Source organism: Ictidomys tridecemlineatus, chromosome 8 (genome assembly GCF_052094955.1).
Source record: "Ictidomys tridecemlineatus isolate mIctTri1 chromosome 8, mIctTri1.hap1, whole genome shotgun sequence".
Taxonomy (NCBI): domain Eukaryota; kingdom Metazoa; phylum Chordata; class Mammalia; order Rodentia; family Sciuridae; genus Ictidomys; species Ictidomys tridecemlineatus.
In genome coordinates, this window is record NC_135484.1 from 15731247 (window position 1) to 15755305 (window position 24059).

The window sequence follows — 24059 nt, forward strand, 5'->3', positions numbered from 1 at the left end:
GTCTACAGGAACACAGTGAAAGTGATGAGAATTTAATGTAGGGCTAAGAATGTTGCTCAGTGGTGGGATAGGTGGAATCACAGCCACATCGATGTTTTTAGCAGCTCATCTCACAATAGCTAAACTATGGAACCAACCTAGGTACCATACCTTCAACAAATGAATGGATAAAGAAAATGTAATATATATATATACATAGTGGAATACTACTCAGCCTTAAAGAATAATAAAATTATGGCCAGTAAATGGATAGAACTGGAGAATATTATGCTAAGCAAAATAAGCTAATCCCAAAGAACTAAAGGCCGAATGTTTTCTCTGGTATGTATTTGCTAATTCATAATAATGGGGTGGAAAAGAATAAAGCTATTTTGAACTAGGCAGAGAAGAGTAAAGGGAGGAGAGGGGTCATGGGTAGGAATGATAGTAGAATGGATCAACATTATTACCTTATGTGCATATATGATTACATGACCTGTGTAACTCTACATCATGTACAATCAGAGAAATGAGAAGTTATACTCCTTTTATGTAGGATGTGTCAAATGCCTTCTACTCTTATGTATAACTAATTAGAACAAATAAAATATGTCAAAAAGAAAGAAAGAAAATAGGTGGAAAAGAGGGTACACATGGAAATATTAATATTATTCTTCTGTGAAGGGATCTTTCTGGAAAAATGTAAAATGTAGCTGAGTTACAACTAGGAACATTTACCTATGACCTACTTCCAGTGTGTGGTTATCCGATGAACTTAGTATACAGATAGGTTCATTTTGCTTTTGCTTTTCAGTGATAACTTTTTGTAAAATTTAATTTTTATTGTCATATTTTATAGAAAGAGATTATATTTGTTTATATTTTTATATTAAACATTTGTATTTGAAAATAAATATTTTCTTTATATAAAATGTTGATATACTCTCAAATTAAAATTTATAAAACCAAGTATGTTCAAACAAAAATTTTAACTTCTATCCCTGTCTCTTCCATTGACAAATTTCTTAAGTCATACGATTTCCCCAGATTGAGTCAGGAAGGTATACACAATTTAAACAGACCAATATCAAGTGAGGAAACAGAAGAAGCCATCAAAAGCTTAAAAACCAATAGAAGCCCAGGACCAGTAGGATACACAGCCGAGTTCTACAAGACCTTTAAAGAAGAACTAATACCAATACACTTCAATTTATTTCAGGAAATAGAAAAAGAGGCAGTAATTCTAAACTTATTCTATGAGGCCAATATCACCCTAATCCCAAAACCAGGCAAAGACACATCAAAGAAAGAAAACTTCAGACCAATATATCTAATGAACATGGAAGCAAAAATTCTCAATAAAATTTTGGCAGATCTAATACAAAAACATATCAAAAAGATTGTGCACCATGATCAAGTGGCATTCATCCCAGGGATGCAAGGTTAGTTCAACATACGGAAATCAATAAATGTAATTTATCACATCAATAGGCTTAAAGATAAGAATCATATGATCATCTTAATAGACGCAGAAAAAGCAGTTAACAAAATACAGCACCCCTTCATGTTCAAAACACTAGAAAAACTAGGGATAACAGGAACATACCTCAACATTGTAAAGGCTATCTATGTTAAGCCTCAGACCAACATCATTCTAAACAGAGAAAAACTGAAGGCATTCCCTCTAAAATCTTTCACCATTTCTATTTAACATAGTCCTTGAAACACTGACCAGAACAATTAGACAGATGAAAGAAATCAAAGGGATAAGTATAGGAAAAGAAGAACTTAAATTAGCACTATTTGCTGAGGATTTGATTCTATAACTAGAAGACCCAAAAAACTCAGCCAGAAAACTTCTAGAACTAGTAAATGAATTCAGCAAAGTAATAGGATATAAAATCAACACCTATAAATCAAAGGCATTTCTGTATTTCAGTGACAAACCCTGTATGAAGGAAATGAGGAAAACCCATACACAATAATCTAAAAAAAAAAAAAAAAAAAAAAGATACTTGGGAATCAACTTAATGAAAGAGGTGAAAGACCTATACAGTGGAACTACAGAACCCTAAAGACAGAAACCAAAGAAGACCTTAGAAGATGGAAAGATCTACCTTGCTCTTGGATAGTCAGAATTAATAATATCAAAGTGACCATACTACCAAAAACACTACACAGATTTAATGCAATTCCAATCAAAATACCAACGGCATTCCTCATAGAAATAGAAAAAGCAATCATGAAATACATCTGGAAAAAATAAGAGACCCAGAAGAGCTAAATAGACCTTCTTAGCAGGCTGCATGAAGTGTCCCCCCCATGCAAGCCCACACCCTCTTGTATTAGCCACACACTCAAAATAAAAAGCTTTATGGGATTATTTGTTGTCCTCCCAGAGGGTTTTAACACAATTTCAACACAAGGGTATGTATTCTCCACTGGAAATTTTGTTACTTTAACACTCCCGGTGCATACAGTCACATTATTGTTGAGAAAAGTTGTACCAGTTTGCACTCCTACCATAGTAATAATTTCACTTTCTGGCCAATTCTGGATGTTAACAATTGCAAGTTTTTACGAAACTTATACTCAATGAAATGACGCACTTTTAAATTGTACCAATTTTCACAGCAATTTATTCTAGGAAATTGCATGGAGGTTTATACACATATGCTAATTGCAACATTTTCTTTTTGTTAGAGTAACTCCAATGGGAGGCCATCTTTATCTTCATCAACAGACAGCTGGCTGCATATAAATCTGACAGTCATTCCATAGATTTCCATGCAGAGCTAAAAAGAAAAGTACCTGTACAGTGTGCTCGTCTGGGAGAATCTTCAAGATGTATCATTTTAAAATATAAACGGAGAGCAGCAGAACGTATGCAGGCTCACATTTGCTTTAAAAACAAGCATCAAGGACTGGGGATATAGCTCAGTTAGTAGAGCACTTGCCTAGCATGTACAAGGCCCTGGGCTCAATCCCCAGCACTATCAATAATAATAATAATAATACATGAACACAGCTCCCTTTTTCCTAGCGAGGAAATGTTATGTTCCCAAAACCTATTCCGAGTTTGCCTGTCCACTGACTAGTCGTCAACTCCCCTGATTCCGCAGTGTCTGACAATTAAACAACCTTATTGTGGGATTAGGACAGGAGCCTTTCCCAGACCTGAAGCTTGAAGGAGTCGCTGGTAGCAGACAGCACAGCGCCCAGTGCGCGCAGGACCTGACTAAGCTGGGCCCCCTTCTCCGCCCCAGCCCCCCAGGTCCAGGTTCCCAAGTCCAGAGCCTCACCCTCTCCCCTCCCGATGCTGCAAAGGTTGCCGGACAGGACGTTGCCACTAGGCAGAAACTTCTGTGCTTGTTAACACACGTTAGAGAAGAAGAAAAGCAAAACTCAACTGGGAAAAAAAGACTTGCAAAATATGCCTTGGATAAGACCATTTTTATGGAAAAGAAACGGGCGGAGGCTAAAAACCGCTGATGGAGAAACCAAGGGAAAGCGGCCTCAGTCCTTGAAGTGAAAAGTCTGAAATTCACCCGTAAAACCAGCCGCGGAGGCTTAAGGAGCCGCTCCGACCCCGCCTCCCACAGGGCTCTCACCAAACCACAGAAGTTCCTGTCATTCTCCTGTCCACGCCCACAGATATTTGGAGGGCTGACACGCGCCCGGCACCCTGCTTCGGATTCGCCCGCAGAAGTTATGCCCGCCCGCCCCCAGTCCCCGTCTCCCCTCCCCCGCCAGGCCCCAGCAGAATATTTTAAGAACTTCCTGCACACAGCAGGGCTCTCGCGGGCTCTGTCTGGTCCACACATGGCTCTGGACACCCTCATCTGGCTCTTTTCTGTCACTCTGGCTCTGCTTCTGGGACCCAACTGTTTCTGGGCGGCGCCAACCGGTGAGTTCCCAGGATACAATTTAAGGGGTAGCAAAAGGTGATGGGACAGGGTGTCACCTAACACACCTGATCCCAAGATTGAGCCCGGGTCCCCTCTTCAGGTCCCTCCACCCCCCACCGCGAGCTCAGTCCTGCTTGGTCCCAGTCTTGTTGTCTCATCCTCAGGCCATTGAGAGGAGCAAGAAAGAAAACAGTAAGTGCAGTAGGTGGGAGGGACAATAGGGAAGGAGATCACAAGTTGACAATAACTAATGATGCCCCCAGCCCCACAGCTGCCTCCCCAAATCAGTGCCACAGCCATAGCTGCAGCCACCAGGACCAGGTGCACAGGGGCAAGATCCCCCAGGTTCAAGACAACAGACACCCCCAGATCCAGCTCTGCCCTACAGACTCTCACGCCCTGCAAACCCTTCAGCATCCCAAGGCTGTTGACCCTTGAACTTCCCACCACACTTTGCCTGGGGAACTCAGGAAATGCCCCCACAGAGCCTCACTAGCCACATCCACCCATTTCTCTGTGATTCAGTGAGCCACCACCCAGCTCACCTCCCTTCACTGCTTTTCTCATCTAACCAAGCCCCACCCAGGGCCTCCCTACCTTCCCATCCACCTAGGGACCCTCACCTCCTCCACCACCACCTGACACCATATACCTCTGCCTGAGGACACAACTGGTTAACATCCCCACCTCACCCAAGTAATATGATGCATGCATGGCATTTTTGGTTGAAAGGTGACACCAGCTAGCCATTGAGATGATATGATTATGTTAAGATTTACATTCATTTGGGTATTGGACTCCTGCTGTCCACCTCGGCCTGCTACTGGACTCCTGGAGAGTTCCCCAAGTGCAGTAGGAGGGAATTCCAGAGGAGGAACTTCCTCTTGCTACAATGTCAAGGTGACTCCTTAGGGTGCTTTCTAGTTCTTCCTTCTCAACTGACCTCTTCATTTATAAAAATCCTGTGATGACTTTGGACTTACTTGGATAATTCAGAAAATCACTCCATGTCCAGGTCCACTGATGAGTGACCTTAACTTATCTGCAACCTTAACTCGCCTCCCAGGTAACACAGAGATTCCAGGGTAGGACCCAACTTGTGGCAGTAGAGGCCCTGGTGTCAGCAGAACTGAGAGGCCCTGGATGACAAGGGCTGCCTACTCCATTTGCCATTGTGTGGTGTTGAGAGCCACAGCAGAGTAGGAATGGCCCCTGGCATTTTGCCAGAAGTAATGGCTGACAGGCGAGCCATTAAGATGATGATAATTAAGTTAAGCTGTGTATAATTGCTGTGACTGGATGATGCTGGATTGAAGTAGGCTGTGTATTCAATTGTATATAGGTCCCTGCTGTCCAGCAGTGGGGCAGCTCCTGCTGCTGGTGCCCACTACTTTGGAGTTCAGAAATAAAGTTTGTTCCTGCTTGAGTGGCTCCTGATTTGTGCCCAGCCAGACTGTGGCAGTGTGGCACTTCCTGCCCAAGGCTTCCAGTGAGGCCAGGAGCCCTAGAGACTGGGGACCAGGTGGACTTGCAAGGACACTACTTTGTAGTTGTGCTCATTTCCTATCTGATTCAAAAGACATTAGTAATAATTTTAAAATCATATTGATGCGTTTATTACATATAAAGATATACTTTGACAACTGTATCATAAAAAAAGGATGAAGGGAACAGAGCTATATTGGAGCAAAGACTTTGTATACTGTTAAATTTAAATGGTTGAATCCTATCTAGGTTGTTATAAGTTATGAATTATAATCCTTAGGGATCCCACTAAGGAAATAACTTTTTTAAAAGAAGGGAACTAAAATAATGCAGTAGAAAAATATATATTTAACACAAATGAGGCAAAAATGATGGGGAAAAGAACAAAAAAGACATAAACTCTGTGGAAAATTGAGAACAAAGTGGTAGATGTAAGAGTTATTTTATCAGTAATTTTATTACATGTTAAAATATGAAATACTCCAAAGAAAATTATAAAAAATTAATCACCCTAAAGCTATTGGAATTAAAAAGTGAGTTCAGCAACGATATAGGATAAGAAGTAAACAAATAAAAGTCAACTCTTTTTTTATATGGTTGCAGTAAACATTCCATAGGTGAAATCAAGAAAACAGCTTTATATATGATAGCACCAAAAAAGATAAAACATGAAGAAATTTAACAAAAGAGGTAGAAGACTTTTACACTGAAAACCACAAAACAAGATCTAGATAAAAGTATAGACATTCCATGTTCATAGGTAGGAAACGTAATATTGTTGCAATGACAATATTCTCTAAGTTTATTGAATCATAAGGTTCAGTGCAATCCATAGGAAAGTCTCAGCTGTCATTTTGTGCAGAAAAATGACAAGCTGATCCCAGGATTCCTGTGAGAATGAAAAAGACACAGAAAAGTCAAACTGATCATTAAAAAGAACAAACTTGGAGGATTCACACGTACCAATTAGAAACTTTCTACAATTCTACAGAAATGGAGACCGTGTGATATTGCATATAGATAGACATAAACATGAATGAAATAGAACTGGATGCCCAGAAATATATGCTTACATTCAGTTTGTTTTCAGCACAGGTGCCAGAACAATTCAATGAGGATAACATAATATTTTCAACAATTTTGAAATAATTTTAACACCTGGATATCTTTGTGCAAAAGAGCAAAGTTAGACCCTTCATTACACTACATACAAAAACAAACACAAAATGAGTCATCAACCTAAATGCATGAAATAAAACTGTGAATGCTTAGAAGAAAACACAGCAGCAACTCTCATGTTAATTTAGATAACTTCTTCTAACAGATCACACCAAAATAACAAACAGGAAAAGAAAAAAAATAAACTGGATTTCATCAAAATTAAAAACTTTTCTGCTGCATACTGTACCATCCAGAAAGTAAATAAGCTGGGTGCAGTGGCATACGCCAGTAACCCCAGTGGCTTTGGAGGCGGAGGAGGCAGGAGGATCATGAGTTCAAAACCAGCCTCAGCAACTTAGCAAGGCCCTAAGGGACTCAAAGAGACCCTTAAAAAAGGGGGCTGGGGTTGTGGCTCAGTGATAGAGCACTTGCCCTACATGTGTGAGGTCTTGGGTTCGATCCTCAGCACCACATATATAAATATAAATAAATAAATAAAGGTTTTATGTCCATCTACAACTGAAAATATATATTTAAAAAGTTAAGAAAAAATAAAATAAAATAAATGCTAAAGATGTGACTCAGTGGTTAAACACCCCTGGGTTTTTTCCCTTTGTACCAAAAAGAAAAAAAAAGTAAATAATCAGCACACAAAATTTTAGAAAAATTTGTAAATCATAGATCTAATGAGGAAGTTATATCCAGAATATACATGAACTCTTTTAAAAGTCAACAAGAAGATAAATTGCCCAACTTAAAATAAGCAAAAGATCTAAATAAACATTTCTCCAAAGAGAATACATTAACCATCAATAATCACATGAAAAGATGTTTTATATCATAGTATTTGAAAAATACTAATCAAAATCACAATAAAATGCCACTTCATATTCACCTGGATGTCTTTCATCATGAAGACAATATAAGATATAAATCAGAACCCACATATGTTGCTGATGATAATGTAAAATAATGGAGCCACTTTTAAAAACAGTTGGGAAATCCTTCCAAATATTATCAGAGAGTTAACTGTGACCCAACAACTCCATTCCTAAATATATAGCCAAGAGAAGTAAAAACATGTCCATACAAACTGTATACAAATGCTCACAGCAGCAGCATTCAAAATATCCAAAAAGTAGAAATAATCCAAATCATGAACTAATGAATGTAAAATCAAAATATGGTTTATCCACACAATGGATCATTATTTGCCCATAAAAGGGTAAGAAGTAGTCATACATGCTGTATCATAGATGAATCTTGAAAACTTTACACGAAGTGAGAGAAGTCAGTCACACAAAGTAACTCATTGTATGATTCCATTTCTATGAAATGTCTAGAATAGACAAAAAGCACTGAGACAGAAAGCAGATTACTGATTGCCAGGAGCTACAGGGGAGGGGTGAAGATGTGAGACCTGTTATAGATGTGGCTACTAAAGCAAAGTTTCTTGGAATGAAATGATTTTCCTTATAGTAGAATTGGATGGCAAAAACAAATGCACAACTGTGTGAATATGCCCAAGAATCCACTGGATTTAACACTGCCCAGGGGCCAGTTTTATTGTCTGTGAACACCAGATGGTATACAGACATCTCTATAAAGCCTCCCCCTGACTCTTCTTTTTAAAATAAAGATCATGGGCCATTTAAGTGGGGGACCACCTAGGAGGTTGCTGTAGTAACAAGCAGCAGGTGAAAGTTGGTGGCTGACCTAGGGTGGGTGCAGGGGTGGGAGTGAGAAGTGATCAGATTCTGATTTAATTTTTTCCCTCATTTATGGGAATATAGGAGATTTCCATGCCAAATGAATATGGTTTATGGTTTGTGCTGTGTGTGTGTATCTTCAGGATGGCTGCATATTATCTCTTAGTGAGGTCTACAGTGGCTAGGAGACAATGTTGAAAATATTAACGATGTCCAGTGTTCCATTTGGGGTTTTGGATAATGGAGAATGCAGAGGCAAGGACAGTGAAGCATGGGAAAAGTGAGCATTCGGTGGAAGCTGGGACTTGGAGCCAAAGGCAACCAGAATAACATGGGCCCAGCACTGTCACAGAATTCAAAGAGTGGAGGGAGATATCCAGTTCTCCAGAAAACAGGAGGAAAGGCCTCCAACTCAGATGGATTAAGACTTGAGACATCTGAAACACTAGGCTTCTGCAGTGACTTTAGGTGCACTGACAGAAAAGGGGTACAATTCGAGCAGAAAGGAACATGAGTGCCTTAGGTTTCCAAGGATCACTCTGGCTTCTTTCAACAGAAATTCTGAAGAAGGTTGAACGTGGAAAGACCAAATAGAACAGGAGAGCAATAATCCAGGCTAATGAGGAAGGGGCCTTAGTAAATATTCAGTAAGAAATGAGAGATAGTAAAATAATCAATATTTTATTTCTAATCCAAAAAAAGTAGGAAAGAGATGAAGTTAATATAGGATTTTTTAATACTAACTTTTGCATCGCTACCATAAACCCCTAAGTCTTTGGTCAAGGTACCCAGGATACAAAAGAATTTGCTGTCACTGAGGCAGGTGCTCTGGTCTGGACATGGTTTAACTGAGTGTCCTCCAGTCCAGGTGATTGGAGGCTTGGTGCTTTTGGGAGGTGCTGTGGAGCCTTAGAGGAGTGGTTCAAGTGGGGGCCTCAGGTCTTGGGGGTGCATCCTTGGAAGCTCGCTCTCCAGGTGGGATTGTAGAAAGAACTCGTCTGGCCCCCACCCTGCCTGTCTGGCTCCAACTGTAATCTTGCTCCTCTCACCCTCTTGCCATTGCCATGAGGCAACACAAGGGACAGCCCTTGTCACAGAACCTGCACAGACAGTTTGGACTTTAAACCTCCAAAACCATAAGCCAAATCAATCTCTTTACTTATAAAGTCGGGCTGTTCAGCTATTTCATTGGGTCTGATTTCAGTTGGGTCATTGATAATCACTCCAGCCCTGAACTGGACTAAGAAGGAATCCCATCCTACAGTGACTAATGTGGCAGTGGCCAGGCAGTACCATAGATGTGTTTTTCTGAGGGAGGACTCCATGCCCAATGGGGCTGAGCCAGTTTCTGCTCCTCCAAGAGTTTGCCCTGCACCCCTGAACAATCCTATTCCCAGGAGGCCTCTTCCTCATACTAAGGGCAGAAGACCCAAATCCAGACTCCAGTGGAAGGGGAAGTGGCATGTTTGTGAGGGAAGGAGAAAAGTTAGGGGAACAGGACGTGAGTATTGGGCTTGGGATATAGCTCAGTTGGTAGAGTGCTTGCCTCACATGCACTAAGGCCCTGGGTTCAATCCCCAGCACCAAAAAGTGAGAGGTGGGGGAAAATTATGTTTAGGAAGCACTTCTGCAAGAGCACAGGGCCCACAACACAATGGTGGTCTGGTAGGTCTCATCTCAGGTAAGATCTTACCTCTGGTATCACTGCCAGGAAACAAACTTAGCAGGAGACAACAGAAGAGGGAGCTACAGGTTCAACAGATTTGTAAACAGGTTTGGCTGCTACAAAGCAGACACATTTCAGACACACTCAGGTATATTGAGAAAAAGTAAAAAATGATACTGTGACTAGTTGCACATGACAGGTTAAATATTTTAGCTTCTGTTCTGTGAAAAGCACGTAACATTCCATTTTAATTTGGTTTGATGGTGGTTGTTTTGCACCCAAGCTATTGATTTGTAAATGTAAAGACTGACCATGAAACTGCATGAATGTGTCCTTATTAAATTTTTTTAAAGAAATGGGCATTTTGGGCAACATTCTTGTCAAGGGAACCTGGACATTTATCAAACACAGTAGTGAAAGTCCTCCTATAAAAAGGAAGAGAGATACTATCTGTTACAGTAACTTAGACAAATTTCTCTTATTTGTTCTTTCAGATATACATGACAGTAGAGTGTATTTTAACCTATTGTATATACATGGAATATCTCTCATTCTGTTAGGATCCCATTCTTGTAGTTGTACATGATACGGAGTTTCACTGGTTCTGTATGCACATGCGATCATAGGAATCTTATGTCTGATTAACTCTGCTGTCTTTCCTGTTCCTATCTATCCTCCCTTCCCTTTGTCCCCTTTTATCTAATCCAATAACTTCTATTCTTTCACTGCCCTATATCCCTGTACCCCACCTTATTTTGTGTTAACATCTGCATGTTGGAGAGAACATTTGCCTTTGTTTTTTTTGAGACTGACTTATTTCACTTATCATGATATTCTCCAGCAAATGCCATAATTTTTTTTTTTAAAGAGAGAGAGAGACAGAATTTTAATATTTATTTTTTAGTTCTCGGCGGACACAACATGTTTATTTGTATGTGGTGCTGAGGATCGAACCCAGGCCGCACGCATGCCAGGCGAGCGCGCTACCACTTGAGCCACATCCCCAGCCCCAAATGCCATAATTTTATTCTTTATGGCTGAGTAATATTCCATTGTGTATATATACCACATTTTTGTTATCGATTCATCTGTTGATGGGCACCTAGTTTTGTTTTCTTGCTATGCAATTGTGAATTGAGCTGCTATAAACATTGATGTGGCTACATTACTGTAGTATGCTGATTTTAAGTCCTTCAGATATATATCAAGGAGTAGAATAACTAGGTCAATTGATGGTTCTATTCCATATGTGTTGAGGAATCTCCATAATGCTTTCCACAGTGGTTTTACCAATTTGAAGACCCACCAATAATAAATGAGTCAAACTTTTTCCCCACATCTTTGCCAAAATTTATTGTTACTTGTATTCTTGCCATCCTGAATGGAGTGAAATGGAATTTCAGTGTAGTTTTAATTTGCATTTCTCTAATTGCTAGACATATTGGACATTTTTTTCATATAGTTTTTGACTATTTGTATTTCTTCTTCTGTAAAGTTTCCGTTCAAGTCCTTTGCCCATTCATTGATTAGGTCATTTAGTTTTTTGTCGTTAAGGTTTTTGAGCTCTTTGTATATCCTGGAGATTAGTGCTCTAGCTGAGGTGCAGGTGGCAAGATTTTCTCCCATTCTGCAGGCTCTCTGTTCACATTCTTGATTGTTTCCCTTTTTGAGAAGAAGCTTTTTAGTTTGATACCATCCCATTTATTGATTCATGACATTACTCCTTGTGCTTCAGAAGTCTAAGCTGACATGATGGAGAGTTGGGCCTACATATTTTTCTAGTAGGCACAGAGTCTCTGATCTACTGCCTAGGTCCTTAATCCACTTTGAGTTGAGTTTTGTGCAGGGTGACAGATATAAGTTCAATTTCATTCTGCTATGTATAAATTTCCAGTTTTCCCAGCACCATTTGTTGAAGAGGCTGTCTTTTCTCCAAAATATATTTATGGAGCCTTTGTCTGGTATGAGACAACAATATATATGTGTGTTTGTCTCTGTGTCTTCTATTCTGTTACATTGGTCAACATATATGTTTTTATGCCAATACCATTCCATTTTTATTACTGTAGCTCTGTAGTATAATTTAAGGTCTAGTATTGTGATGCCTCCTGCTTCACTTTTCTCACTAAGGATTGATTTGGCTGTTCTGGGCCTTTTATTTTTCCAAATGAACTTCATGACTGCCTTTTCTGTTTCTATAAAGAATGTCATTGGAATTCCAATAAGAATTGCATTAAATCTGTAGAGCAATTCTGGTAGTATTGGTCATTTTGACAATATTAATTCTGCCTATCCAAGGACCTGGAAGATCTTTCCATCCTCTAAGGTCTTTTTCAGTTTCTTTCTTTAATTTTTATGGTTTTCATTGTACAGGAATTTCACCTCTTTTGATAGATTGATTCCTTTTTTAGGCTATGGTGAATGGGATAGTTTTCCTAATTCTGCTTTCAGCTGGTTCACATTGGTTTATAGGAATGCAATTCACGTATGGGTGTTAATGTTAAATCCTTTGCTGAATTTTTTTATGAGTTCCAGAAGGTTTTTAGTGGAGTTTTTTTGGGGGGGAGGGGTCTTCTAAATATAGAATCATATCCTTGGCAAATAGGAATAGTTAGAGCTCTTCTTTTCCTGTTCATATTCCTTTAATTTCTTTTTTCTGTCTAATCACTCTAGCTAGGGTTTCAAGAACTGTGTTGAATAGGAGTAGAAAAAGAGGTATCCCTTTCATTTTTTCTCCATTTAGAATGATGTTGGCCTTGGGCTTAGCATAGATAGCTTCCTACTATTCCTATTTTCTACTGTTCTGAGCATTAATGGATTCTGAATTTTGCCAAATATTTTTATCTGCATGTGTTGAGACAATCATGTGATTCTTTGAGACTATTGATGTGATGAATTATGTTTATTGATTTCCGTATGTTGTATCAACCTTGCATCCCTGGAATGAACCCCAGTTGATCATGATGTACCATCTTTTCAATATGTTTTTGTATGCTACTTGCCTTTATTTTATTAATAATTTTTGTTTCTATGTCCTTAGGTATATTTTCTTAAGTTTTCTTTCCTTGATGTGCCTTTGTCTGGTTTTGGTATCAAAGTGATACTAGCTTTATATAATGAGGTTTTAAGGGTCCCCTTCTTTTCTATTTCATGAAATAATTTGGGGAGTATTGGTGTAAGTCTTCTTGGAAGTTCTAGTAGATCTTGGCTGAGAAGTCATCTGGTCCTGGGCTTTGCTTTATTGGTAGGAATTTGATTGTGCCTTCAATGTCATTGCTTGAAATTGATCTGTTCAAATTTTCTGTGTTCTCCTGATTCAATGTGAGTAGACCATATGTCTCTAGAAATTTAAGACAGAAAATTTGGACAAACTGGTAAACTGTTTTCTTAAATAAACTTCCTCCAGTGCCAGAGATCTTGAATAGCCTCCAGATCAATCATCCAGATACATCTCTCCACATAATTGAAGAACTTTGTTTCCACTTTGCCATTATGTCTTCAACAGAAGTAGATCCTTTGGTTTTTCAGGAGTGTGTTTTTTTCTCTGTGTTTTGGAGGATTCTTGACCTCTTGATCTTGGTGTCAGTGGTTTTGCATCTTCTCTGTTCTTTTGTCACTGTTGTGCATTTTTACCTGGAAAGTCTCAGAGAGATTTCTTCATTAGAGCTTTTTGTTTAGTTTCCTCATCAACAAAATCATCATCTTCAGCAGCAAGTTTTGCTGCTTTCTGTTGAACCCTGGTACTGCTTCCAGTGTCCAACTGCTTTCCAGATTCACTGAAGAGCTTGACATCCTTCTGTGCTTCTGACCTGGGATCTTCCTCCACAGCCCCTAACTGCCATCCACAGTGTGCACAAGCCAGAAACCACACTTGATATCAAGACCATAGGTGGTGTCGTTTTCAAGTCCCCAAGGGAAATTACTTACTACACAGACTTTTTTCAAAACTTCCACCATTGTCTTATGGGACTGACTTCATAATCCATTGCTTCTGCCTCAGAAAGGCACAGTTCATTCTTTGCACCAGCCCTCAAAAGACCATTCTTAAGAATGGTGTTCATTTTCATCATTATTCACCTGAAAGTGATCATCTTTGTCAGCCTCTATTTCTCAACCAAAAAGATGATTCTGGGGCTCTCGGGCTCTTGTCTGTATTGACTGAACCTCTCATTGTGGGATATTGAATGCAAATGGATCTTAGTCATTAAGAGGAAAGAGGAGATATGGGATAGAGGAGAGTGAGGTTGGGAGAAAATATATTCATGGGAAGAAAGGGGATGCCAAAAGCAGCAGAGAAAAGAGGAGAAGAAGTGGGTAGAAGGAAGGAGCTCATGTAACCTCCAGCAAGCTCTGCTTCCCCTATAGAGACTGGGTATTCACAGGAAGTTTTGGTTTTTAACATCTCCTTTTCAATGTTTGAGCATTCTATTAATAAGTAATTCTGTGTTGCAGTACGTGCTAAACATGACTTTGACAACATTTTTGTTCATTGAATTTCAACAGATGGTCCTCAGTCCTCCAATTATAGATTTGGGGCAAACCCACATCACAGAGGAAGAGATATATGTGCACACGCCTGACTCATTCTAACATGTTACTCTGTGATTTATTCTCAACAGAATGTCTCCAGTATACTTCACTACGTATCTATTTTGCTAATGCTGCTGCTAGTAAAAGCCTGGAAGACTCTGGAACATGGGTGGGAACAGGGAGGAGAGATTGGGGCTCCATGCTTGTCAGAGATAAGTGGAGCTCTCTTCTGAAGAATGAGCAGAGAGTGTGGTTTGCCTGGAGAGGTTCCCTGGAATCTGATGATTAGCTCATAGGGCCCCAGCCTAGGACATCAGACTAGGTTCTGTGCTCCTGTGTGGCAGCTCCCTCTGCTGCCATGTTCCTGCATCTACTCCATCATGACCTGCCACCAAGACCATGATGAACTGACCTGTGATCCCTGATGCCTCCTTTTCTACTCTATTGGAAATACTGTCTGTTCAGCTAGGTTTTAAGTTTCAGGAGGACAGATACCATTGTGTATTTTTTGTGCCCCAAAGTTGGGAAAAGTCACTAAAAATGTTTATCAGATTAATCCTCCTGGTAACACTGTGCCTGTCAGGGGTCCCTGATGGCATGTGAGCATCCTACCACCTCAGTTAAAGGTGACACCAAAATAAGGATCTAGAAGATTGAGGGGGTCTAGGATGAAGGCTCGTCCCTCTGCCAGCCTGGCCCTTCAGAGGGAGTCTGGGAGTCACAGAAAGATGGGAACTAATGGTCCTCTTCTCCCTGTCCTGAACCTCACTTCCATGTTTCTCTCGCAGGTACCCACTCTCTTTGCCTCGACTTCACTGTCAAATCTCAGTCCAGACCTGGAGAGTCCTGGTGTGAAGTGCAGGTCTCAGTGGATAAGACCCCTTTCCTTCAGTGTGACTGTGATAGCAACAAGATCAAACCTTTGGGTCACCTGGAAAGGGAGGTGAATGCCACCAAAACATGGAAACAATTGAATGAAATGCTGAAAGAACTGGGGCAAGATCTCAGGATGATCCTGCTTGACATAAACGTGGAACAAAAGATGGCCAGGGGTAAGTAATGGAATGGAGTGAAGAGACAGAGAGATCAGGAGAGAGGAAGGGGTGGAGTGCTCATATGGAGGAGGCTCTGGATGTATTTGTGTAAAAGAGCTGGACATTGGCCCAGCCTTAGAGGGATATGGGGCTTAATGGGCAAGAAAGGGCAAATCTGGGAGAAAAGAATACAGGCCTCTAAATGTGCAGAGAAATGCTCAACTTATTGGGAGGTGATGGATCTATCAAGAGTGGGAGATGATGGTTTTGTTGTGTATTGCAGGTCCTCTCACCCTGCAGGCCAAGATGTCTTGTCAGCTTGAAGGAAAAAATCACATTGGTTCATCCTGGAATTTCAGCATTGATGGACAGCCATATCTCTGCTTTAATGTGATGCACATGAAGTGGACAGTGATTAATCCTAGAGCCAGAGGGATCAAGGAGAAGTGGGAGAATGACAAAGAACTGACAAAACATTTAAGGAAGGTCTCCATGGGAGATTGCAGTCACTGGCTCAGGGAACTCTTAACGCACTGGAAGGAAATGCCAAGTAGGTGGGAATGCAGGGTGGGAAGCCTGTGGGAGTTCCCTTTGAAGGTCTGATGACTTTCCTGTGGGGTGTTAGCATGTGCATGTAATGAATGAATGACTGATTTCTTGATGGGCTTCCTCACTGGACAGTCAGTGATATCCATGTGGATTTGTCACCAGCCTCCTTTCTCATCTCACCTCCCAATGTCTCCTCCTCTGTGCAGGAGCCCCCATTGTCCATTAAACAATGATCTACTCATTAATGGCCTGCTAACTAGTTCACAGGTCTATAAACATTTCTGTAAACTTCCAGACCGTCTCTTCTTCCTTTGTTACAATTAACCTTCAACAACTTGATGGACTTTTGCTGTCCCCTTCAGTAGTAATGTGAGCTCCATAAGGACACGGCACAACCTCTACTCATCTCTGTACCCCCAGGACCTGGTAGAATAGTTGTCCCATATGAGTCAGTAAATATGAGTGGCAAGCATTGATGGGGAAAACGGGTGCTGAACAATGGATATTCTTAAGGTTGACAGGGATTTTGCTCTTTTGTTTGTTTTAGCACCAACATCAACAGTCCCAGTTACCAGCGGGTCTCCACGTGCCTCATCTGTTACAGTGACCAGCTTAGGGATCATCATTGTCTTAATTTTAGTCCTCAGTCATCATCGTCTTCATGGCCATCAAGTTCTATAGGAAATCAACAGACACCATGAAAGGTGAGGAACAGTCTGTCCTCTGGCCTTTGGGTGGCGCTGTCTCAGTCTGGTAGGGCCTTGAGACAGGTCCCACCAGCTTCACCCAAGCCCCTGGCCACTGATCTCTCTCCACAGAAATGATGCCTTTCCTTAGCCTTGAGCACTGCCCACCCCACAGTAGTGCTGGAATGACTGCTGCTGAGTAGAGGAGGCCACTGTAGGTAGCACAGCAGTGCAGTGAGAGGGGGGACACACAGGAGTCTCCTCCTGAGCTGGGGTAGTGCCTGAGATCTGGAGAATCTGGGTGGGTGTTGGCTCCAGATCTTTGGTTGAGGAGTTATTTGCTCTCTAGGATAATAGAACATAGGCTAATAATTTTCCTTAATATTGTAGAAGCTGTTCCATCATCTAATATGTCATCAGACTAACACTTGAGTGAAGACAAGAAGTGACCTTCAATGACAGTCTTGCTACCAGCCTTTACTTTGTCACTCTTTCCAACAAACTTTCTCCATTTGGGTGGAATTAGAAAGGCTGTGGAAGTTTTACTTACTTGTAGAGGAAAATGAATTAGAAGGATATGTATCGTGGTTTAATCATGTGTTCACAGTTATTTTTGTATATAATTAAATCACTGATGGGCAGAAACCATAAGTCAACAGTGCTCACGCACTAGATATCATGACACAAAGGATTAAGGTCACAGAGTAAAGTGATGTGTGAATATATTAACATGCCCCTGTGACACCTGTCACAATAGAAAGGATGAAATGTGATACATTTGTAACTGGAACAGTTATTCTATAAAAAATATGGATGACTCCCATAGATGAGATAGGGATAGAGAATTCTGAGCATGATAACCTCTGTGGAGAGTGGTGACAAAGAATGGGAGAGCAGTGACTGAGACTGAGGGTCTCTGATGACCTCATGGCTGTGGCACATCTGGTGCCTGGGAATGTTCCTGGGCAAGGGCATAGGATGCCTAGCTGCTAAGATAATGCCCTGCATGAAGAGGCTCTGCATAAGAGTCTTAGCTTCAACCTTGATCTCAGGCACATAGCTCCCAGGGATAGAGGAATTTGCATGCTGGACAACCACAGGGTTACACCAGCTCTGCTACTTCTGAGCCTGCCTGCTTAACAGTAACTTTAAATATTGAACCTTCTTGAGCATTTCACAAAGCTCCTAACATTACACATTGCACCTGTGGATTGCAACTATGGAAAAGCTCCATAGATGTTTCTTTTTTCTGTAACTTTCCTGAATAAAAAAAAAATACTTGCATAGTCTTTGACCTGTATGAGACATATAAATAAAGATTGCTGAATAACCTTGAGATCTTCTTATCCACCAGAGAGCAGCACCTTACCTAATTTCAGCTATTTAATTCAAAATCTGTGTGTGAGTTCTTATTTTCTAATTCAATCATTGCCTCTCGCCAGAACCACAAGTTTGGCCACACTGGTCACAGCAAACCTCCATGTCTGGCAAGATCTTCAAGTCTGTATTCTTTGCTGAAACTTTCTCACAAATAACGTGTATGTGCGTGCATGTGTGTGTGTGTGTGTGTGCGTGTGTGTGTGTGTGTGTGTGTGTGATGCTGGTGAGCAATCCTAGGGCCTTATTCATGAAAGGCAAGCAGTCTACCAACTGAGCTATGTCCTCAGCCCACAAATAACTTTTTGATTATAAAACCTCTATAGTAAACATCCTGAGCTAGCTCTGGGTTATTCATCCTCCATCAGAGGTTAAATTCCCACCTGGTCTCAGGGTTTCTCTCTAGGTATGTCTGTCTGTTTGTCTTTTCTCAGTCCCCCATCATCTCTCATCAGTTTCTGAATTAACAGCCATGCAGGTCGTTGCACCTGAGTTCAGAAAAGCTCCCTGAACTTAGCTGATCCAGATGCTGCATTGTGCACTGGTGTTTAAAAGTGCCCTGTGCTACCCAACTAACCATGGGCACCTGAAGCAGAGCCATCTTGAAGTGTCCATTCTGTATCTGCTTCTTAGGGAGCCAGGAAATCAGAGCAAATGCTATCACACTGTCCCAGCAGGCACCTACACTACAGCCTAGGGTGTACCTAGCAGAATGGGAGTGAAACAGGCACAGAGAAGATTGTACCCATGGGGATTCACATTGGAAAAGAGAAAGGGAGCCCAACCTGCTTCTCCTTTGAGTCTAGTGAGTCACATGACCAGCCAGAGCAGGGCAGGAATCCCAAGAGGCAGGTGTGAATATACTCAGGGACTAATGCAGGAAGGCTGTACTCATGGGCAGCAGAGTGTGGAGGATTGGCTCCCCTGTGCCATGAGAATTCATGGGAGGTTCCTGAGATCCACACAAGAGATGGGCATCTGCCAGGCCCTAGGGGTATATTAAACTAATCTCTCTAGAGCAGAGTCTACGCAACAAAGTCTCTGAGGCCTGATTAGACCTCAGTTCTACCCACAAGCTGTCCCCTCATGTCATTCTGTGGTAGTCTCACCTTGGGAATGCATCAATCTGGTCTGTGCAGACAAAACTTTAACTGACAGTAGTTAACATCCCATCCTACCATATCTTGGGGAGAAGAGAAGCTGAGAATTGTTTGAACCAGCTTCAGTTTAGATGATTCCAAGTGGCTTCTAGGTGAGCAGCCCAGGAGGAAGAGGTTAACAACCCCCAGCCCTTGCTCTCCTGCTCAGTACATAGCTCAAGAAGAAATAGTAGTAGCATTTGTTTCTGTATTATGTGAGACAGTGATCATCCATTCTCATAGGCTTCTTTGACAACCTCAGCAGAGTCCTTCATTTTTCATTAAGAATATTTTTTTCTTTTTTCTTTCTGTAATGATTTAATTTATGTACGTAATGCTACTTGCTAAGTACTAAATCAAATCAATCAAATCTAAAATGCAAAGATCAAGATTTTCAGCTTAGGCCAGGCCTGGTGGGGAATGCCTGTAATCCCTGAGCTCAGGAGGCTGAGACAGGAAGATCAGGAGTTCAAAGCCAGCTTTAGCAACAGCAAAGTGCTAAGGAACTCAGGGAGATCCTGCCTCTAAATAAAATAAAAAATAGGGCTGGGGACGTGGTTCATTAGTTGAGTGCCCCTGAGTTCAGTCCCCAGTACCCTCCCCAAAAGATTTTCAGATTAATGTTTTATATTTTTTGTTCACAATTTTTTTTTGTACTGGTACTGACAATATGTATTTTAAATGTAAATATTTAATTTCTTACTTGTTGCTGTTAGTCATTTCCAAAATTTTAAATGTGTGAGGAACCAAAGCAAAATTTCATAATCTTTAAACCACAAAGTTAGCTAATAAGCAAAAAAGTAGGAAAACAGGAGTGGAAGTTTTACAAATTCCCACAACCACCTAGAAATGATTTTAGGAAAAGCATTTTACTACAAGCTCATAGACAGGGACTCTTGAAAAAGAAGAAGAATTAGTACCAGTTACTTTCTTTCTTTTCACCCTTTGGTCAGACTTGGTCACGGAGAGGAGCAAGACAGGCCAATTTACATAATTTAAATGTCTGCTGTGCAATACAGGTCAGGTTTTTCACTTGTTTGGGGGTTTTGTGCTGGGGATCAAAACTGTGCCCTTGCTCTGTTAGTCAGCTTTCCAACTTCCCATCACTGAGACAAAATATTGAGAGAATCAATATATAAGGCTCCCAGCTTGGGAGGTTTCATTGCTTTGGGGGTCTGTGTGGCAAGGCAGCATATCATGGTGGGAGTACAGAACTCTCAGTAGCTCCCCCGTGGCATCCTCCCATCTTAAAGTTTCCACCAAGTCCTACCAGTGCCACACTAGGGCCAAGCCTTTAACCCAGCGGCTTTGGGGTACATCCTAGATCCAAACTATAGTACTGGTGCATGCTAGGCCAGTGGTGTGCCCCTGAGCTTTATCTCCAGTCCCCAGGTCAACGGGAAATAGTTTCACTTCTGAATCAAACAATATGTTTTATTATACTGCTTAAATATGATGGTAAGAATTCTTTTTGAAAACGTTTTGGTATGTATTTTATTTCATTATGAAAATGTAATTATGTACCAAATGAATATAACATTTATCAGACATAAAAAATAAAATGAATAACCACTTATACAATAACTTAAAAATATAGAACACTTTTCTCTATAAAAATTTCTCTAACACAGGTAACTAGAAGAGTAATTGAAGTTATAAGGTGGGTGCATCTATCTCACTTTTATTGAAAAAGTCTAAATTATCTTCCAACGTAGATTTAGTAGTGGCATTTGCTTCTGTATTATGTGAGACTATGTTGTTCTAGCACAGACTTTGTCAGCACTTAGTAGGGCCCAATTTTGTTATATTTTGCCAATCTACTGGTTCTCAATGTTTTCTCCTTGTGGTTCTAATTTGTATTGCCCTGATTAATAAAATAAATTATCTTTTAATAGAACAAAAAAAGACCCAAAGAAAATTAAGTGACTTGTCAAGAAGGTATGAGTTGGTTTTACCACCTAGATCTTTTGCTACTCATCACAAATAGAGCTGCAATTTACTTCTTGGTACAATGAGCCAGGTGCTATACTTAGACTCCTGCATGCCTTATTTCAACTGAGCCTCACAACATTATTTAAAGGTAGATTGTCGTTCAACCTATTTTAGAAATAAGAAAATTATCTGGGAGAGAGGTTGAGGAAACATGGGTACCAAAATCGCACACAAACACAGGTTTTGAACACCAGGCTGAATCTGGAACCCATGCTTCAAATCACTACTGATCTTACTGCCTTTTTGGTAACTGGGACACCTTTGTCACCATCTTTAATTGGGGTAACTCCCAGCTTGGGTCACTGGCTAGGGTCTAGAAGCAACAACAAACTACCTATACATCCCAACACCTCCCTCTCCCCTGCAGCCACCAATGTGGCACAGTGCTTGTGGCTTCAAGGCTGTTCCATAGCTCACAAAGCCTGGCCATCAAGTGTCCAATACAAAACAGCTCTCTGAGACAGGTGGTCATCCCCCAGAGCAAAGCCCACAAGACCTCCAGAGAGAGGTTCCTGACTGGGAAGTAGAAAGGGAGAGGGTGAGTGAGATACAGTTTAGAGACTAAATTTAGAGACCAGGAATTACGAGTTCTACAGGAGATATAAGGAGATAGGACAAGGTACCCACATCCCCAAGTAGGCCCTAAAGAAGAGACTTGGGGTGCAGTCTCCCAACAAAGACCAGCAAGTGCTATACCCCACTTTCAGGAGTTCTGCCCTAAAGATCAACCTTCTCACCCTAACAACTTCATCGTCCTGATGTGGAGATACCAGCAAACAATAGACAACCCCACCTGTTGGATGAGAAGGGAAGCAGGAAAGATAGTGGACCCCCCAAAAAACAATCCTTGTATTTTCCTTTAAGATTTTTTTCTTTTCTTTTTTCCCCTTTCTCTCTCTCACTTTTCCCACCCTCACATCTCACATTTGTGAAATCAAGTACTTTTCAAGAATTAGGCTACTGAGGACTGGGATGTCTGAATAGTATATTACAATTGTATTGTACATTCATCTCCTATTTTTACATTTTTATTTTTCTTAATATTTATGTTTGATTTTTGTACTCTGTCTATTGTCCTCCCACTTACTTGTCTCCCCAAAATCACTTTCTCTTTTTTCTCCTGCTTCTAGGCAACTTCTTTTGATTCCTCTTTCTTGCTCCCTAAGGTCTAATAACTCTATATCCTCACCTCCTACCTCCTTAACATCTATCTCATCCTACACCCTTCCCTGGTTCTCTCTTAGTCCACCATCAGAAACCGTAGACCTTTTTGCAAACCTAATGTTTATATTGTAGATAATAATTGAAATCACCTTTTCTGTATATTGTGATAAAACCGTAAATATCTTAATAGGAGCTATTTGGTTTAAGGCTGTATATTGTTTTATTGGGTTCTATTAATATTGTTCTCTCCATTAAAGGAGAGATATTGTAACCCTACAAGGACACTATAAGCCCATAGGGTAACATCTTGGATCCTCAGTGCTAGAAGGGAAGACACACAAAGAACATGAAAAAACAAGGGAAGAAAGTGCCCCAAACAAACCATGATACTACGTTTTTAAAATCCATGGCCAGAACAGCACAAAAATTACAGAGAAGGAGTTCAGGATGTACTGTTGAGAAAAAAATGTGTCATTTGTTGATGGATGAAATATCCTACATGTATCTGTTCAATCTAAGATATTGATTGTGTTATTGAAACCAATTCTGGTTTCTTCCTTTGAGACTTTTTTTCCTTCTTCTTTTCTGTCTTTTTATTCTTCCCCTCTATCCTCCCACCCTTACATCACCAACATATGGGAAAACAAGTACTTTGCATGAATTGGGATTTTGAGGACTGGGACATCTGAATAACATATTAGAGATGTGTTGTATATGCCTTTTTTCTTTTTCCATTTCAATTTTTACTATTTTAACATTCTTTATTTTTCTGAATACATATGTGTGTTTGTTTTATGTACTCTACTGTCTTCCCATGTACTTGTCTACCCAAAATTACTTCCTGTCTATTCTCTTACTACTATCCCTCTTCATTAGATTTCTCTTTCACATGTCCTAAGATATATTAACTCTATATCTCACATCCTACCTCCACAGTATATCATCCTATGCCTCACTCCCAGTTCATTATCCACCATCAGAAACTGTAAACCCTTTTACAAACCTACTGATTATATTATAGATAGTAATAAAATTCAACATTTCTGTATATTGCAACCAAACTGTAAACATCTTTACATTGTTCACAGGTGGTGTATTGTTAATATTGGGATCTGTTGACATTATCCTTCCCCACAAAGGACAGGTATTGGAATCCTACAGGAGGACTATAAGCCTATAGTTAAAAACAATAACACCTTGGACCCACACTGCCACAAGGGAACACACGAGCAACATGTAAAGACAAGAAAATAAAGTGCCACAAACAAATCAATATACCACATTATTAGAATTCATGGCCAGCACTGCAGAAGAAACGACAGAGAAGGAGTTTGGGATGTACATGATTAAAATGTTCTGTGAATTAAAAGATGATATAAGAGAGCAAATACAGGCAGCAAAAGATCATTCTGACAAGGAGCTACACAAACAAATACAGGAAGCAAAAGATCACCTCAATAGGGAGATAGAGGTTCTAAAAAAAAAAAAAACCAAGCAGAAATCCTTGAAATGAAAGAAACAAGAAACAATAAACCAGATTAAAAGTTCAATTGAAAGCATCACCAACAGAGTAAACCACTTGAAAGATAGGACATCAGACCTTAAATCTTAAAAAGAATGTAGACCACACAGTGAAAATGAGCAGAACATTCAAGAAATATGGGATAGCATAAAAAGACC

At 40.4% G+C, this 24059-nt stretch overlaps 1 protein-coding gene across 1 annotated transcript; it reads left to right on the top strand.

Annotated features, from left to right (window-relative positions):
• The first annotated feature begins 410 nt into the window (after window positions 1-410).
• Window positions 411-18035, top strand: LOC144366043 (retinoic acid early transcript 1E-like). Its single transcript, XM_078019191.1, has 7 exons — window positions 411-414; window positions 3137-3306; window positions 3634-3886; window positions 15227-15490; window positions 15756-16022; window positions 16569-16725; window positions 17098-18035. Exons 1-6 carry the CDS (start codon window positions 411-413, stop codon window positions 16700-16702), a joined length of 1092 nt encoding a protein of 363 aa, XP_077875317.1. The 3' UTR covers window positions 16703-16725; window positions 17098-18035.
• Window positions 18036-24059: the final 6024 nt, after the last annotated feature.